The 19,456-nt window shown below is 38.8% G+C and overlaps 1 protein-coding gene across 1 annotated transcript in view; it reads right to left on the bottom strand.

Annotated features, from left to right (window-relative positions):
* Positions 1-18,225, bottom strand: part of TEX10 (testis expressed 10) — a 45,976-nt gene extending 27,751 nt beyond the window's left edge. The window contains exons 1-6 of the mRNA XM_007950321.2: positions 18,046-18,225; positions 14,943-15,655; positions 14,312-14,555; positions 11,148-11,260; positions 4,010-4,248; positions 283-418 (exon numbers count right to left, since the gene is read on the bottom strand). Of these exons, the coding sequence (XP_007948512.1) occupies positions 283-418; positions 4,010-4,248; positions 11,148-11,260; positions 14,312-14,555; positions 14,943-15,655; positions 18,046-18,225 (1,625 nt within the window). The remainder of the gene's footprint in view (positions 1-282; positions 419-4,009; positions 4,249-11,147; positions 11,261-14,311; positions 14,556-14,942; positions 15,656-18,045) is intronic.
* Between the last annotated feature and the right edge of the window lie 1,231 nt (positions 18,226-19,456).

Here is a 19,456-nt window from a genome sequence, read left to right as displayed (position 1 = left end):
GGGGAGGTGGAGAAAAAAAAAAGATGAGGTCACTACAGGTCCTCCTACTATCCTTAAGCTACATACAGGCCAAGTGGAAACAAATACCAGAAAAGGCTTTTATCTGCTCAAGTACATGGACAGAGTTCAGTGGCGCTATTCCATATGCTTCTTTATAACGTTTCTGAAAAACAAACAGGAGAACACCTAACCTCTCCAATCATTTAATCATCTTAATCAAATATTTAAAAACCATAAAATAGCAAGAGAAGAAGAAAGGCAAAATAACAAATGGAACTTTACCTGACTCTGTACGATCTCAGTTCTTCCTTTTGATAGATTTTACTGAAAAACCTCAGTAACAAAGTCCGAACTGGCAGAAGAAGGCCTCTCTGCTGATACAATGTGTAGACTGCCTTGATGAGAGTCTCCGTAGATTCTAAAATCAGAGGGAGAATATCAATCGGGGTGGAAAAAAAAGCTTTCAACAGCCTCCAAATTCCTCTAAAAACAAAGTGCTTTACTTTGTTTCCATGGCAAAGAAGATCTTAGATACAAACTGAAGATTATCACCAAAGTCCCACAGCAATGCCTAATTAATAAATACAAAAGTCAAAGCAACCAAGGACAGTATAAATTTTCCTAAGAGACCATAAACTTTAGAAGGGCAGACAAAAGTAAGGATATTTGTGTCACTGTTGTTCTCGGGTGCCATCGAGTAGTCCCGAAATCACAGTGATATGAACAGACTGAAACACTATCCGGTGCTCACCATCCTCACAGGATCTGCCATCCCTGAGCTCATCATGGCAGCCACTATGTCAATGCGTATCGTTGAGGGTCTTCCCCTTTTTTGTTGACCCTCTACTTTACCAAGCACGGTATCCTCCTGCAGGGATTTGTCCCTGACAACAGGACCAAGTATGAGAGATGAAGTCTGGCCATTCTCACTTCAAAGGAGCATTCCAGTTGTAGTTCTTCCAAGGCAGATTCGTTGGTTCTTCTGGCAGTCCAATGGTATTTTCAATATTCTTCACCAACACCACATTTCAAAGGCATCAATTCTTCAGTCTTCCTTATTCGTTGTTCAACTTCTACATGCATGTGAGGCTACTGAAAATACTACGGCTTGGCTCAGGACATCTTGAGGAGGGCATCATACTCAATTGGCATAACACAGTATATAAAAATTTTGTTCTACATCCTACTTTATGTTATATTAGGTGCTGTTACGTCATCTCCAACTCATAGCGACCCTACGCACAGCAGAACAAAACACCGCCTGGTCCCGCACCAGCTCCCTGATCCCTGCTATACTTGAGCCCATTGCCGCAACCGCTGACTCTCCATCTTACCAAGCATGACATCCTTCTCTCCAGGGAATGGTCCCTTTTGACAACATGACCAAAGTAGGTGAGACAAAGTCTGGCCGTTCTTGCTTCCAAGGAGCATTCTGCCTGCACTTCTTCCAGAGCAGATTTGTTAGTTCTTTTAGCAGTCCACGGTACTTTCAGCATTCTTTGCCAGCACCACGTCTCAAAAGCATCAATTCTTCTTTAGTCTTCCTTATTCATTGTCCAGCTCTCACATGCATATGAGGCGACTAAAATATCATGGCTTGTGTCAGGCACACCTTAGTCCCCAAGGAGACATCTTTGCTCCTCAGCATTTGGAAGAGGTCCTTTGCAGCCTACCTGGCCAGTGCTACACGTCGTCTAATGTCCCGACTGCTGCTTCCACTGGTGTCAATTGTAGAACCAAGCAATGTGAAGTCTTGGACAACTTCAATCTTTTCTCCATTTACTGTGATGCTGCTTATAGGTCCAGTTGTGAGAAGTTTTGTTTTCTTTATACTGAGATGTAATCCATACTGCAGACTGTATTCTTCCATCTTCATCAGTAAGTGCTTCAAGTCATCCCCACTTTCAGCAAGCAAAGTTGTGTCACCAGTGTATCGCAGGTCGTTAAAGGAGGAAGAATCATTAACAACCTGCATCCTACTTTGGTGATTGCTGAGAGTGAAGAAGACTTGAAGCATTTACTGATGAAGGTAAAAGAATATAGCCTCCTAACTCTGGTGACAGCTGTCCCTTGCTATCTTAGTAGCAATTGGGGTCTTAAAAGCTTTCAAGTGGCCATCTAAGATGCAACTATTGGTCTCCTCTCATCTGGAACAAAGACTGAAAAAAAATGAAAATCATTTGAAAACAATTAGTCCAAAGATACTACCGACCAGGAGGACCTCAGCCTTCACAATCTTGAGACCAGAAGAACTAGACGGTGCCCAGACACCAATGCCAACCACTCAGAAAGGGGTCAAAATTGGAGATTCTGGATAGAATGGGAAGAAAAATGTGGAACAAAATATAAAAACACAAAAATGACCAGGATTACTAGTTGGATAGAGACTGGTGGAGACCCTGAGACTATGGCCTGGAATTGGACTCACTTCTATGGATAAAACTCTCAGCCAAACAGTAGAAAGCCCTACAAGCAGAACACCTACCCCAGAGAGATGCACCCTTTATATCCATCAACCATGGGACATCAGAAGGGCAGCAATTACACAGAGGGAAAGCTGGACAGACAGGAATGCTTAGATAAGAAGGGCACAGGGAAGGGGTGGTCACAGGGAGCAGATGGGAGGAGCTTTTCATGGCTGGGGATAGTAATTGGGGCCGTGCAACCAAACGTACATGAACTGCTGAGAATAAAATGAATCTGCTTTATTCATCTGCACCCAAATCACAGTAAAAAACTATAAAAAGAAACTACTATGGCTTGGGTCAGGCATACCTTAGTCTTCAAGTGACATCTTTGCTCTTTAGCCCTTTAAAGAGGTGTTTTGCAGTAGGTGTGCCAAATGCAATGCATCATTTGATGTCTTGACTGCTGCTTCCAGGGGCACTGATTGCAGATCCAAGTAAAATTAAATCCTTAACAACTTCAATTTTTCTCCATTTGATACGCTGCTGCTTACTGGCTCAATTGTGAGGATTTCGGTTTTCTTTATGTCGAGGAGTAATACATATCGAAGGCTATATTCTTTTACCTTCATCAGTAAATGCTTCAAGTCTTCTACACTCTCAATAAGCAAGGCTGTGTCAACTGCGTACTACAGGTTGTTTGAACCTTTCCTCCAATCCTAATGTTGTATTCTTCTTCATATAGAGTCCAGCTTCTCATATTATTTGCTCAGCATACAGATTGATTAAGTATGGTCAAAGGATTACACCCCTGACGCACACCTTTCCCGATTTTAAACCATGCAGGATCCCCTTGTTCAGTTCAAATGACTGTCTTCTGCTCTATGCACAGGTTCCTCATGAGCACAGTTAAGTGTTCCGGAATTTCCATTCTTCGGAATGTTATCCATAATTTGTTACGATTCACATAGTCGAATTCCTCTGCACAGTCATTAAAACCCAGGTAAATATCTTTCTGGTATTCTTTGCTTTCAACTAAGATCCGTCTGACATAAGCAATGATACCCTGTTGTTCTATGTACTCTTCTAAATCTGGCTTGAAATGATGAATTAGATGTGAATCAAATAGGAATACTTTAAGGAAAACTAATCTACCTAGCCAGAAAAGAATTTGTAAATCACACTAACAACCAACTGAATGTAATATAACTTCTAGCTAGAAGAGCAGAGACATGATTGCTTCTACATGGACTAAAGGAAAAAGCTTTCAATGTCTAGTCAAGCTAGAACAGAAGAGGTTATTCTTCATACTGAAGCTCAATAATAAGACCTACACTTCCTTTCACTCTAGTTCTGCGTTCCACTGGAAATCATTTCAATGTACTTCAGAGTGGACCAAAAAAGGAAAAAGAAATGCTGAGCCATAAATAACTTCAGTGTTCAACCAAATATTCCTCTGTAAATGATCTGGCTAGCTACCTTTTTTGGGTTAATCATAATAACTTGATCACAAGGAGTGTCTAAAAGCCAGTATGTCAAAGCTAGACCCAAGGCGGCATGCATACAGCTCCTCTCTTAAATAAGAGCAAAACCACATCACTTACCTCGGTTTGGTTGTATCTGCATTAACCTCCATGACACCCCAAGCAATCTGTTCAGCTGCTTACTATTTAGCTTAGAGCCATCTTCAAGAGTCTCTGTCACAAATTTCCTTATTATTTCTATCCAATTGGAATCCTTCTGCAAAGTTGAGGCATTCGCCAGGGAAACCATGATATCAGATAGTGTTAAATTCAGTAAGAGATGATCTACGTTATTTGAGAGAATCGTGCAATGCTTGATGCTAAAAACAAACAAAAGAAACATATCTATAAAGTGTTATACCTACCACACCTGTTTCATTTACAATACTTAATCTATCAATGAATCAATAAAAAATTTACTTCCAGAATTAATTAATTGCTAAGACAGGTGGTTAGGCAAGTTTTATGTCACAGTTCTGTAAACAGACCATTCATTATGTAATCAGAGTTGTCCAAACAGCATGAATTTAGAGTGCATACCACTCAGTTCATTACCAAGTTTCTATGTTCAAAAAAGGTAAAGACCCCCCCCCCAAAAAAAAAAAAAAAAGGTAAAGACCCTTATAATTTTGTCTGGTAATCGTAGAAGTAATCTGGAGATACGAAGAATTAAAAACCCCAACACATGTGAAGATTTCTTTTTAAACAGACATTTTCATTTGAATGGAGGTCACAGCAGATTCTGGCTCTGTTTCTAACTAATCACCTAACTTAAAAGAATCACAAATTTCTCCTCACCATGATTTTTTCATGTTGAAATGAGGAGGCTGGTCCAGATAAGTACTTGTCTGAAATAACACTTAACTTTATGATTAATATATTAAAATCAGTTTATTTACTAGCCAGACAAAATGCATTTTGTTCAAAGCCTGAAAGAAATTTCAAAACACTCAAATAGAATGTTTTAATAAAAATAAACAATTTGAAACTTACCATACAGATACTTATTTCAAATACTATGGTATACACAAGGGCAGAGCCTATTTCTTTCATCTTTAGAAAAATAGAAGGTCGATTACCATCATACACATCCCAAACTAACCAATTGTAAAGTAAAACAATTAATCCTATGTTAGACTTGAGCAAGGATCTAGCAGTAGGGAGCCACAAATACTAAAAGCAGGGCACCAAAAGAAGTTCTGAGCTAGCTGAGCATCAAACGCTCAGGACTAGGAATGACAGATGAGGCTGGAAAAAATGGGACCAGATGACCAGGAGTTGGAGGCTAAGAACACTAAAATTAACTCTGTAGGCAAGAAAATCACATGGTTGAAAGCTTCTTCCAGGTGGATAATTCTGCAGATGCCAAAATAAAAAGAACGAGAGCTATAGATTATCAACAAAGAGGCAGTTGTGTGGCTACAGGAGCAATCAAAGGCAAGAGACAACAAGTGCAAGAACCAGGGTCGTGGTATATGGACTGCAGAGAGCGTATATGAGAGGAAATAAAACTTACCTGGATGTAATCTTGGCTCAAATTGATACATATCTATGAGTTTGGGAATTGCGAGAATGGGAGGAGTCAAGGGCTCTAGCACTAGTCACTGAGCAGAGGGCAGTACTAGTAATGGACATGATGAAGAAAAGATTCAGAAAATAAATTTCACCTTTGATATGTTGAGCTTAAAGTATCTCTGCTCTAATTTCAGGCAGAGATGGCCAACAAACAACTCAGTGTACAAGTGACACTAGAGGAAGAAATGTGAGTTAAATTTAGGAGTCATGAACACACAACTAGTAATGAGAACGCTGTGAGTATATCCAAATCACCAATGTGTTGTGTGGAAAAAGTAGACGATGAAATCCTAAAAAAATGTGAAAAATCAAGGGGTAGTTGGAAAAGATTACATCACAAATAAACACGAGAGAAGGAAGAAGTTAGAAACCTAAAAAAAATACATTTATATACAAAAAGATAAGTATCATGAAATGTCTCCCGGCGGGGGAAAATGCTGACACTAAAGTATTAAAATATTATAAAACATCTTATTTTATTTTAACAGGATGGACTATTTCCTAAAGTGTTAATAGTCACCTTATGAGTGATGGGATGGTAAATAATTTTATTTTCTAAATCCCCTAAGTGAACACGTATTACTCTATGATCAAAAAAGGAACCTTTTTTATTATTTTGTTGTTGTTGTTGTTATGTGCCGTCGAGTCAGCCCCGACTCATAGCGACCCCTCCTTGGGTTTCCGAGGTAGTATCACTACGGAAGTAGGATTGCCCAACCTTCCTTCCGAGGAGTGGCTGGTGGGTTTGAACTGCCAGCGTTCTGGTTAGCAGGCAAGTGCTTTAGCCACTATGCTACCAGAGCTCCTTAGTTAACATAATCTGATTAACTGTATTATCATTGGTCATGGGCAATTTCAAAAGTGTGGTGTAATGGAGAATAAAGCCAAATTTCAGCAGACTGAGGACTGAACTGGAAGAAAGGTTACTGATGGCAAGTTTTGGAGATCTGGCTGAGAAAAGAGAAAGACGCATAGCTAAAAGAAAAGCCATATACCCATAGTTAAGAAACTGATATACGTATTAGCCATTATTTTACAGATAGCAATAGCATTACCTGTCATCACATACCAATCTCATTAGTACCTTGGTCTGTTAGTTGTCTAGACAATCTCCAGGTTTGTATTTTTAAAAAATGTTTCATTTGTTCATTCACCAGCAAATACCTACTCAGTACTACAATGCCCAAACTATAGTGCTCAGTAGATATTTATGTTCATAATAACCATACCAAGGGGATGTGAAGACAAAGTTAATCAGACATGACCCTTGAAATTCCAGAACTTGCAATCCAATAAGGAACATCCCAAAATATGCAAGCAAAAGTATAAACATCCAGATTCAGACATATTATAATTCTTCAGCAGAGCAGAATACTGGTTAGTTTTCAATAATACTTCCCCAAGAATGGCCAAAAAGTCTTTAGGATTTAATTTTTAAGCCATATGTCATACAAGGATTAGGTGACAGTGGCTTTTCAAGAATAGGTTTATTCTCTTATGTAAATGCAGTCTGAAGTTAGGCAGTCCAGGACTAGCATGCAGTCCTAGAAAGTTCCTAGAGACCCAGGCTCTTAAGCATCCTACCTCTAGGTCCAAAGTGACAACTGAAAGGACCAGATCAAGAAAATGAAAAGACAACCAATACAATGGGAGAAAATATATGCAAATCAAGTATCTGATAAGGGATTTGTACCCAGAAGATATAAAGAATTCTTACAATTCACTATTAAAAAAAAAAAAAAAAAACTAATTAAAACATAGGCAAAGGGATCTATAGCTAATATTATATTTAATGGTGAAAAACCATCTCAACTTGCTAAATCAACCAAAGCTTTCCATCCCTTCTGAAAAAATACAATTTTCACAGCCTACTGAAAATTCTTTCCATGTGGTAGACAACTCCAGTTAGCAGTGACCTTGACTCTCACAAGCTAATTTGTAGGCCAAAGTCAAGATTTATCTGTATTTGCTCCTAAACCACTTTTGCTAGTTGTATTTACTAAAATTACCTTGTTAAAATAACCACCACATAAATTTTGAGTGCAAAAAAAAGTTTCCTTAGTGACAACTCAACTACAGTGAAGTTTGTAAATGTATTTTCAATAATACCAAAATTATATCCTTTCTAACTCTGTATTTCAACCTCAGAAAAAAACATTTAGACAGCTTAAAAAATATGCCAGGAGCACACGAATAAGAAATCTGAAAACTATTAGACTAAGTCTGGCTTCCCAAACTTTGACTCGTGTTGCCCTCCCAGTCACTGCAAAGTATTCAATGAACTTGCTTACTGAAGTCCAAGAACAGCCTACAGCCCTAAAGACAAACCCCCTGGATAATCTTAAAAAAATTAAGTTAGTTATACTGGCAATCCATCTTTGTTAAAAAATAAAACTAATAATAACCACAATTTCACTGTCTCAGTCTGAGTTAAGTCCTTCACACTTTGTCTATCCTGGCACAAATGTCACTTCCATCAGAGCGGCCTGAGGACTGTCCTTCCCACGTGCCAAATCAGGACCAGCTCATCACACACTCTTTATTACACTAAACTCTTCCTTCATTACATTTATTTATCACAATCGGACACCGATTAAATAACCACAGAAATAAGTATTGTTCCCCCACTAGACTGTATGGAACTGGGACCCTATTTCCTTTCCTCTGAATGCTTAGCACCTAGTACAGGGTCTTAAACATAATCAAGTGTCTAATTAATCTGTTGAATGGTGGTGGTATAACCCAAACTTTTGGACCATTTATTTATATTTAATGATCCACTAAATCCCAAATATCCTAACCATTATTTAATCTCATTTTGATGAAAAATATGGATCCTCTTACCAGAAAAAATACATATACATAGGTATACACAATTCTGTATTATTATTTCAAGAATTTAAGGACTTTCTGAAACTTGCCCACAGACCCTAGATTTACAGCTTTTGTTCTAATAAAAAATCTGTGCGGGGAAAATGCCTAATATTTTACTCAAAAAAAAAAGGTTTCCCTGTTTGACTCTCTGACCCCTCCAACTCCATCTCTAAGTTCCATCCCAACCAAAAGTCTTTAATGTCCAAAGGATCACAGCTGAAAAACAAAAGATCTCCAGAAACAAGTGGCTTCCAGCAGCAAGACTAGTGAGAGCAGAAACCAGATGTGACTGAATGGAGTATGTCCCATGATCTCCACTCCCTAATCCCCTAGCTTTACTGTATGCTATCTCCTCCAGTTAGTGTGATCTCCTGGATCCATGTTCAAATCCTGTTCAAATACTACTCTTCAACGACACAGTTTGCCTGTTTATCCTAAGTGATCTCTCTCTTCCTACGAAATCCTACAGAACTTGTATGGTTTTAATGCTACTTACTAAACCTTGTGCTACATTCGTAAATCCACTTCTCCTATCAATTACTCTAAAAGTCTGGGTGGCACAGAGAGGGAAAAGCACTCGCCTGCTAACTAACCAAAAGGTTGGCGGTTTGAACCCACCACCTGCTCTACAGGAGAAAGATCTGCCAGCCTGCTTCCATAAACACTCAAACCAACCAAACCCATAACCATCGAGTCCATTCTGACTCATAGCAGCCCTACAGGATAAAGTAGAACCGCCCGATAGGGTTTCCAAGGCTGTAAATCTTTACAGAAGCAGACTGCCTCATCTTTCTCTGGCAGAAGGGCTGGTGGGCTCAAACCACTGATCTTTTCGTTAGGAGCTGAATGCATTAACCCCTATACCACCAGAGCTCCTTGTATAAAGATTACAGCCTTAGAAATCCTCCATGGCAGATGTACTCTCTCCTATGAGGTCACTATTTGAGTCGGAATCGACTTGATAGCAGTGGGTTAAGTCTGAATCGGTTACTGAGTTGTCGGCTTTCAGCTTCACACCCACCCTTCTGTACTCTGCTTGGTGATGCTAAGGCTGGGAATCTGTGAGCCACATTTTCCCTCTGCAGCTGGCTCCCTGCTGGGTCTACCAATAAAGGGGTACCACCAGAAAGACCAGAAAGCTGAAGGAGGAATATGGACACTCTCCCTTTGTTTTGCTTTCTAGTTCTGTCTTTGCTTCTCATTGGTGACAGTGTCAACCCAGCAACTCTTCCAGACAGCAGCAGCTCATTCTGGTAGTTACAGGTGACCCCTGGTTGTTGTTTTCTGACAAAGAACTAGCATCATGCCCCTCAGAAAAACTTGCACCAGTCAACTGGAACCCCGAACCCCTTTTGCAGAGTTCTGGGTCCCAGCTCCACATGGGCTTTAGCACCAGATGAGAAGCACCCCATTTCAAAGGTCTGGGTTATGACTCTACACAGCCCTTCTTCCAAGCTGCTGCTTCTTCCCTTTGTTCTCTCAGTCCTATGGACAGCAATAGTTGCTTCCATACAGTTGCTATCTCCATTAATGCCTTAGTGTTCCCTCTTGTCTTTTCAATTCTCCAATGCCTACTCAACAATTCTTTACATTAAATTCTGTTAAAACCACTGATGCAGTTCCATCTTCTGAATGGACCCTGATATACTTTTTCACCAGAATGAAACTGCTTAAAAGAGCAAGTGATCTCAAGAGACTTCATTCTCTCTATCATGATTCTTCATTCACAGTAAGCAACCAAAATAAACATTTGAGTGAATCAATGAAAAACTCTTGTCTGCTATAACCTTATCACTTCTGACTATATCCTTTGAAACCAGTTCAAAGAGGATCAATGATTCTATAGCTACTTCTTCCCTTTGATAGACTTTAAAACATTTTGACAGAGTTTCAGGTTGTGTGCAAATGTTTCTGCTCACTCGGCACAAGTACAGTTTTAATGTTCTACCTCGCACCTGACTTGTTGTATTTCACTAGAGAATTTATTCTCACCTGTATCTGCTCTCACTTCAAGTAGATACATAAAACAATTTCCAGGATTATCATTTTACTAATTCCATTTGTAATCTATCTCTCTGTCTTCGTTTATTTTAAAACAGAACAGTTTTTCTCCAATTTTTCCCACTTCCTTCAGGATACTGGTATTAGTTTCAGCACCAGTTTTGTTTGCATATAAATGCGAGAACTTTATCACTTCCAAGCACTGTTTAGTAGAGTACTGCGTCCAAATGAACCACTCCCTTCAGCCAATTGTCCTGAATTTATCTTTATGTCATTTGACACTCGCCATTAATGTAGCATTACATACTTACTTTACGTTTTAAAAACAGAAACAAAAACCTGAAGTCCTGAGGCTTAAGTGACTTGCTCCAGATCAGTCATCCTAGCTCATTTTTGTTTTAGAATCAACAGATAGTGACTTTGATCATGACAAAGATACTAAAATTATTTTTGGTAAACATCTGTGAATAGATGTGGAATTTCAGCAGAGACATGAAAAGTATACAAAAAATGAACAGAAATGCTAGAAATAAAAATATAATAAAAGAATCCAGGAGTTCACTCATGTCAACTAGATACAGTAAGTACACAGGTGAAAAATTACCCAACTCCCAGACAACGCATACTTAAGAACCCTACTGTTCGTCGTCTTCTTATTTCACATAAACACACTCAAGGTTCCAGATTAAAGCAAATTATTTTCTGACAATTTCAGGCTAAGTAGTATATATGCTTTTCGAATCTACATAGCAGAAAAGAATTACAATACCTTTTATTTGCCTCTTTCCTTTTGTGCTTGGTTATTTCTTGTAAGGCATAAGGAAAACAACTCATAAAATGGTGTTTGAAATCTGTAAGGTAATTCTTTCGAAGCCACGACTCCTATTAAAATAAAGAAAGATCAAAAAATCTGCAAGTAACTGTAATCTAACCAATAAAGCTTTAAGCAGAAATTTGACAATGATACTTTCCATTGTTATATAATTTCTGCCTACAATATCCTATGTAATAAATTTTAAAATCATAGTGAACTGTTATGGCATTTCACCCACAGATCTCTTTGGTACTTACTAATTATTTTTACTAATTTATCTGCTTCTAATTTGTAATATCTGCTATTTAAGGGGTAGATGGAGGAAAAGCAAGTAAGATACAAAAAAATTCCGAATGTGAACGAACTAACGCAAAAGCCACAGATTATCATACAGACAGCAAGCTTTGCTGTCTCAAAATTACACCATACTCCTAACCATGACCAATTTTTTTGCCAATATGGGCAATGAACCATGAGACAGAACAGCTCAAAACCATAATCAATTAAAAGCCATCCTGTTTGAAAAAGAAATCTATAAAGCATCCCTGGAGATGACAGATAATGGGTTAGCAGCAACAGAGTAAGCTCTTCAAAAGAGATATTTGTAAGCGTGATTCCACAATGCTTTTTAAGATTAAAAAGTTATCAAGTATGCTTTATTTTATTTTGTATAGCACACTAACTCATTCTAAACTTCAGCATGGAAAAAATCAAAACCACCACACCACTGTAGTCTTAGTTTTATATGCATCTAGGCAACTTCACGGATTCCCCTACCTCCACAAGTCCTTGTAGGAACTCTTCTCTACAAAACCTCGCTCTTGCAGTTGCCCTTTTAAGTCAGTCACCCAATTAGTTTAGACCAATTACTCTGTGAGCCTTCTTAGATGCAAAGCAGAAACATAGCCAACTATGATTACGTAACATGTAAAAAAAAGCTGCCAACACTCAATTATCCCCCAAACAGAAGGTAAATTTACTCATCAAGAAATCTGTCTCTTCAATAGAGAGTTACATGGGCAGTACAGACAACAAATATGAACCCTTCTGCATATACAGTACTGAGTTGTCAGCGAAAGCAAACATGGGTATAGGGACGGATAGATAGGTGAACAAGCTAAACAATTAGGTATGTCTAAATGGGGAGTGTATCCAAGATCATATATAGGGTTGGCAGACAATGGGCCTATAAGTTCATGTGAATGATCAGAATTCCCAGGTATATAGTAGAGCTGACAAGGGGTAAGGTTATGGTCATTGCTTGGTCACAGCCAGCTACCCAGAGGGACTGAGTAGTTGATCCTGCGGGCTTGGGACCATAGTCGCAGGGGACATCAAGCTCAATTGGCATAACATACTATACAAAACATTGTTCCACCTCCTACTTTGGCGAGTAGCAACTGGGATCTTAAAAGCTAGCAAGCTGCCTTCTAGATGCAACAACGGGTCTCTCCTCGTCAAGAAGAAAGAAGAAAACCAAAATTAATGGAAACAATCAGTCCTAGCGACTGGTACACCATGCGATCTGCAACCTATACAACTATGAGACCAGAAGAACTAGATGGTGCCCAGCTACCACTGCCATCCACTTGGAAGGGATGTAGGAGATCCTGCATAGAGAGGGAGAACAATGTGGAACAAAACTCAAAATCATTTGGAGGCAAAAAAAAAAAAAAGAAGGTGGGGACCAGGTTTGCTGGTCCAATAGAGCCTGGTGGAACCTGAGACTATGGCCCCTAGCTGCCCTTCAGGTCTAGAATTGAAGCCACACCTGTGGTTTCCAGCCAAACAAAGTACAGGCATGTGAGTTAAACATTTACCTCAAGTAGACACACGCCCTGGAGAGAACAATCACGGGAGAAGGAAGGGCTGCTTATGCACAGGGAGATAGCTCAGGGTGCAGAAGAGTATGAAGGGATGGACACTGGGAAGAGGTAACTATGGGGAGGAAGTGGGAGGGGAGCTGTTACATTGTAAATTTTGGTCAATGACATGAGACAAAGTATATGTGAACTGCTGTATGAAAAGTGAATTTACTCTGTAAATCTTCACCCAAATCAAAATAAAATTAAAAAAAAAAAAAAGAAATCTGTCTGTTCAGAAGACCCAGACGGTGCCCGCTACCACTGTCAACCACTCAGAGGGGGACCCATACAGGAGATTCCAAATAGAGTGGGAGAACAATGTGGAACAAAACTCAAAATCATTCAAAAAAAAAAAGGACCAGGTTTGCTAGATAGAGTCTGATGGAACCCCTGAGACTTCAGGTCTAGAATTGACCCCACTCCCATGGCTTCCAGCCAAACAAAAGACAGGCATATGAGCTGAACATTTATATTAGGTAGATACATTCCTTGGACAGACCAATCATGGGAGAATGTAAAAGCTGTATACGCACAGGGAGACAGCTCGGGGAGCAGAAGTGCGTGGGAGGGAAGGACACAGGGAAGAGGTATCTATAGGGAAGAACTGGAAAAGGAGCTGTTGCACTGTGGAAAACAGGGCAGTCAACGTCATGAGACAAAGTGTATGCGAGCTGCTGTATGGAAAGTGAATTTGCTCTGTAAACGTTCACCAAAATCAAAATTAAAAAAAAAACTATTTGCTGTTGTTAGTTGCCATAATAAAAAAAAAAAAGGAAAGAAATCTGTCCCTACTGTCAGCTTTCTAGCAAGAAGCTGATATATAACTTAGAATTCACTTAGGTTAACTTCACTCACACCCTACCAATGACTACACCTCATCTACAGTAAACAAAGTTTTTAGAAACATTTGCTGATTTTATATCCTCTGTCAAGGAAAAACCAAAAAAGTACACACTAAGTTAAGTTTGTGTGTAGCTTTTTCTCTAAATCATAGTTTAAAATCCACTGAAGTCTTCAGCGTGGTCCATTTCTAATAAATTTTGTAACGTGGTACAAACTGGAAGATACCATTTAACAGGCAAAATTTTAAAAATCTTTCAAGAGGCCTCCAGAAACTAGACTGTTTCTGGGGCAACAGGAAGCAAGTTTACAGTTAAAGCCTGGAATTTGTTTTTGAAAATGTACAGCCAATTATTTTGATCTCTAAATGATAAAAGTCGTTACTATAAAAGTAAAGAACTCATGTGTTCTCACCAATTTATGGGTTTCATCATGCTGTTTAGAAAGTTTCCACAAAAGGGAAATAATATTAAGAACTTGCTGCATAACCTGAAGAGATTCTCGCTCTATTCCATTTCCAACAGAAGTAGCTAACTGTGGAGGCACAGCTTCAATCCAGCACTCAATGAGCAAGGGGATGATGATCTCAATGAAGCCTTTCAGGTTTTCAGTAGATGACAGGCCTTCATCCACACCACCGAGTCCTCCAACCAGGTACCTTAAACAAGGAAGGAAAGAAATATATAGTGATTAAAAAATATTTATTATTCCTTTCATAATTTAAATCTTAAGTACTAGTAAAATGAAGCACTATGAACTGATAATTACATTGATCAAGACTAATAAGGAAAATGAAATTCTAAGATGACAAAGCCAACAGAGATTATCAAGTTTTACTTCTCATTAGGCTTTGCTAAATATGAATTCATTAAAATACTTTTAAATGACTCTTCCCATCAGTAAACAATAAAATCAAATTATGAGTAACTGTATGAAAACTGTATGAAAGACAACTGCATGTCTTTCCACCATTAGGCATCAATGGTCAGCAGTTATAATTCAATAAAGGAAAACTGAGTGTGGACATAACTGAAATCCTTCTTACCGTAGCCTGAACTGTGAACTGACATTTGGCTGTGAACCCCCATTTTCATAAACCTGGATGTGTTGCTGGTCGTTGGCATGTTCCTTCCAGTTGATAAAAATGGAGTTGCTAGTGGCATGGGGATTTTCTTTTTGTTCCTGAAGTCCTTCACTTTCTCTCAACCTACTGGATCCATCTGCCAAGGCCTGAAGGAATTTACTGAGTCTCACTAAAACTTTCAGCCTCCACTGCTGAGAAGTGAGTCTCCGATTAGGATTTACAGAAAGTATCCAGGATTGGGATCTGTCTCTATTTATCAGTCCTTTGGACAGCTGCTGATGAGAAATAAGTTCTACAAAATTCTTAAGCAATATACTGCTACGGTCAGTAATCAGAGCTGGGTACTGTTCCAGCAGAATGTCCAAAACTTTCAAAGAGTCCTCCTGAATTCCTTCAGTAATGTGAGTCATGGCACTAGAGAGATGGGCACTTACCAAAGGGAAAAATGGAGAAATTTGTTCAGCTCGTATTTTGGGGGCCAGGAATTGAAGAAGTTGAACTGCTGCTAATCGTACATTAGCATCTTTATCTGTAAACACAGCAGTCACTTCACTTAATATGTTTGAAAGGTGTGCATCAATTATAAATGGGTATTGAGACAAAAGGTCTTTAAGTCCAAGAAGAGCACTTTGTTTAACCCCAGCATTGTAGTGATGCATCTGTGACAGCAAATCCTATAAATCAAAATAAAAACAGCTTTAAAGGTGTAAATGCATATGTACACACTAGGTCACTTTCAAATACACATGCTAACTAAAACAATGCTAATAATCTGAAGCTTTTGGGGAAAATCGCTTCAATAAGTACTTTAAAAAGATACCCTGATAATTTAACATTATTAAGATCAGAAAAATTATTTTATCTTTAAAAGTTTGTGCTTAATGAAAACAATTTTCAGTCAGCATTTTCTCTTTTTAAATTAATCTCTATGCATACTAACGAGCTCTGGTGGTGTAGTGGTTTAGGTTTTTAGCTGCTAACCAAAAGGTTGTCAGTTCAAACCCATCAGCTGCTCCATGGGAAGATGATGAGGCAGTCTGCTTCCATAAAGACTTGCAGTCTTGGAAACCCTCTGGGGCAGTCCTACTCTGTCCTACAGAGTGGTTCTGAGTTGGAATTGACTCAATGACAGTGGATTTAGTAGTGGGTTTTCCATGCACACTGAGGAACTCTATAATATTAAATAGCGACAATCATCATCACCATTTACTGAACACCTTCTGTGTACTGAAATTACGGTAAGTGAACTTTTATATTCTTAATAGGCTCTTATATTAAGTAGTCTACAGAGCTCTGGTGGCACAGTGGTTAAGGCATTCAGCTGCTAAGCAAAAAGTGGGCAGTTTGAACCTACCAGCCGCTCCAAAGGAGAAAGACGCTTTCATAAAGATTTGCAGCCTTGGAAACCCTATGGGGCAGTTCTACTCGGTCTTATAGGGTGACTTTGAGTCAAGAAAAAAGAGGAAAACCCTCAACGAGATGGATTGACACACTGGCTGCAACAATTATTGAGGGTGGTGCAGGACAATGTTTCATTCTGTTGTACCTAAGGTCACTGAGTCAAAACCAACTCAATGGCACCTAACAACAACATGAACAGGAAGTTACTTGCTGGCATTGGATTTGCCTATTTTAAATAATCTTTCTGTGTATGTGTGTTAGTTATTCAGAATACAACACTGAACAATTTTAATTTGCAGAATATTTTACATAACTTGAACAACCTCAAATACTTTTTGGCATAATTTAACCTTTAAAGCTTAAAAAGTCAAAGTAGGAAACATATCTACAGAAAGACTTGTACACAAATGTTCATAACAGCATTATTCATGATGGCTAAAAAGTGAACAAAATGTGACATAACCATACAATAGAATACTATTTGGCAGTAAAAAGGAATGAAGTATATTCTGATACATGATGCAACATGAAAAAAACTTCAAAAACATTATGCTAAGTGAAAGACCAGTGACAAAATAACACATAATGTATATTCCTTTTATATAAAATGTCTAGAATAGGAAAATCAGAGATAGAAAGTAGATTAGTGGTTGGCTATGGAAAGAGAAGTGACTTAGTGGGTACAGGGTTTCTTTTTAGAGGGATAAACATTCTACAATTAGGTGATGATGACAGCACAACTCTGGAAATACAATAAAAACTATTCAACGCATACTTTAAAACGGGTGAATTTTACCATGTATAAATCTCTATAAAGTTGGTTCAAAAAGTTTTAAGCTCCAATTTCAATTAACTTCAAGCTTTACCATGAGCTTACAATAAAGCTTAGTGCCAGGAAGATTAAAAAATGAATGAGATCTTTTCTTGTTCTTGTTAAGGGTTTTGTTGTTGTTGTTGTTGTTATGTGCCGTCGAGTCAGCCCCGACTCATAGTGACCCCTCCTTGGGTTTCCGAGGCAGTATCACTACGGAAGTAGGATTGCCCAACCTTCCTTCCGAGGAGTGGCTGGTGGGTTTGAACCGCCAGCCTTCTGGTTAGCAGTCAAGTGCTTTTAGCCACTATGCTACCAGAGCTCCCGGTAAGGGTTTTAGGCCTTTAAAAAGCTTTAAAAATAGTTGAAAAACCAAGATCTACACCTTAAGAAGGTAAATAAAACAATTATTTCAAGATGATATAATGACTCATTCAGTAAGTATACTGTGAGGTTAGTCCACCAAGTATTTTCAGACGCTATGGGAAAGACACAGTGATGAGATGATACAGGAAACAGGCAAACTCCAAACCTCAGACCTACAGCAAACCATTCACTCCAAGACTTCAAACAACTTTTCACAAAGATATAACAGTCTTGTTGTTGTTGTTGTTGTTATGTGCCGTCAAATCGGACCCGACTCATAGCGACCCCTCCTTGGGTTTCCGAGGCGGTATCACTACAGAAGTGGATTGCCCCATCTTCCTTCCGAGGAGTAGCTGGTAGGTTTGAACCGCCAGCCTTCTGGTTAGCAGTCAAGTGCCTTAGACACTATGCTACCAGAGGTCCTTATAACAGTCTAGATGATTCCAAAGAAAATCTTACTTTAACAAAACAAGATTTATGATTTACCTTTATGTTAAGTTTTCTATTATTTGTTGGAAGTGCTCCATCTTCCTTGAGTTGCTCAGGTAGATGTATAGTCTTCGTTTTAAACTTTGTATCAGTAGCATTTTCTAACTTGGGCTTCTTTTTACCAACTTTTAGTTTTACTTTTTGAAAATCATCTTGGCGTTTTCTCTTTTTGGTCATTGTTGATTTCTGTAAATGAGAAAAATGACTTTGAAAACAACAAAGATGAGAAGAGACGATAAAAGAATAATTTAAAGAATTCTTGCCTTCCATGTGGGAAGACCCAGGTTCGATTCCTGGCCAATGCACTCCACATGAAGCCACCATCTGTCTGTCAGTGGAGACCTGAATGCTGCCATGATGCTGAACAGGTTTCAGAATAAGACAGACTACAAAGAAAAGCCTCGTGACCTACTTCACACATCAGCCAATCAAAACACTATGGATCACAACGACCCGATCTACAACCAACCACACAGAAGGCTCCAGACACAGCGTTTTGTTCCCTTATACGTGGGGTTTGTCATGAGTCAGGGGCTGGCTTCATGGCAGCTAATAACATGTACTTTAAGTAGGCTAACACTGAACATACCAAAGGGTCAAAATATTAAATGGGAAATTCAAGAAGTATCCTCCTCCCAAAAAAAAATCAGTCTTGTCAAGAAATAACTGTAAAGAGTATCATTAAGAGTACATCAACAGTCTTGCCACCGGTTTTTTAATGTGTTTTAGCCATAAAACCTTCTGCCAAACAACGTGCTAAATGCAAACATAATATATAAAAAAATAAAAGCACAGTTTTCAGAGCGTTTTCTTCTTCCTTGCTTGGGGGAAGGGTAGAGAGGTAGGAGAGATGTGTTGGAAACATATCTAGTGTCTAATTGCCTGGAGGTTCTTGTCCCCTAGAGGCCCATGAGGAAGTTCCAACAAAACAAAAAGCAAAGTTTGAAAACCAAAGCACTACTACAACCTCGAATGATCAGGAAAGGTTTGGAATCTAAGCTGGTACCTGAAGAGGGGTAAGATTTAGACGTGTAGCAAGAAGAGTAATGGGCATTCCATGGGGAACAACCTGAAGGTGAGAAGGCAGCAGCGATAAACATGCTATAGGTGAAAGTGCAGACACCTGCAGCTCGAATTTAAGAAGCGCTCAGACTACAGAGCAACAGGAAACAGTGTCCACACAAACAAAGAGCCTTGATAAAAAGCAGCATGAAACAAAATATAGTAACAGGAATAAAAAGCAAAGACCAGTTAGGTGAGTATTATTACAAGACTATTAAAATAAATAACCATATTATCTTCACCTCTCCCTCTTCACCACATCCTTTCAACTCACATATAAATCTTCCTACCTACCCGCAATATCTTTGATCTGGGCCCTCCCACCCATTCCCAATGACACAACTTT

Source organism: Orycteropus afer, unplaced genomic scaffold, assembly GCF_000298275.1.
Source record: "Orycteropus afer afer isolate SDZICR_OR568_19922 unplaced genomic scaffold, OryAfe1.0 scaffold00267, whole genome shotgun sequence".
NCBI classification, from domain to species: Eukaryota; Metazoa; Chordata; class Mammalia; order Tubulidentata; family Orycteropodidae; genus Orycteropus; species Orycteropus afer.
This window is presented reverse-complemented; position numbering and strand designations above follow the sequence as displayed.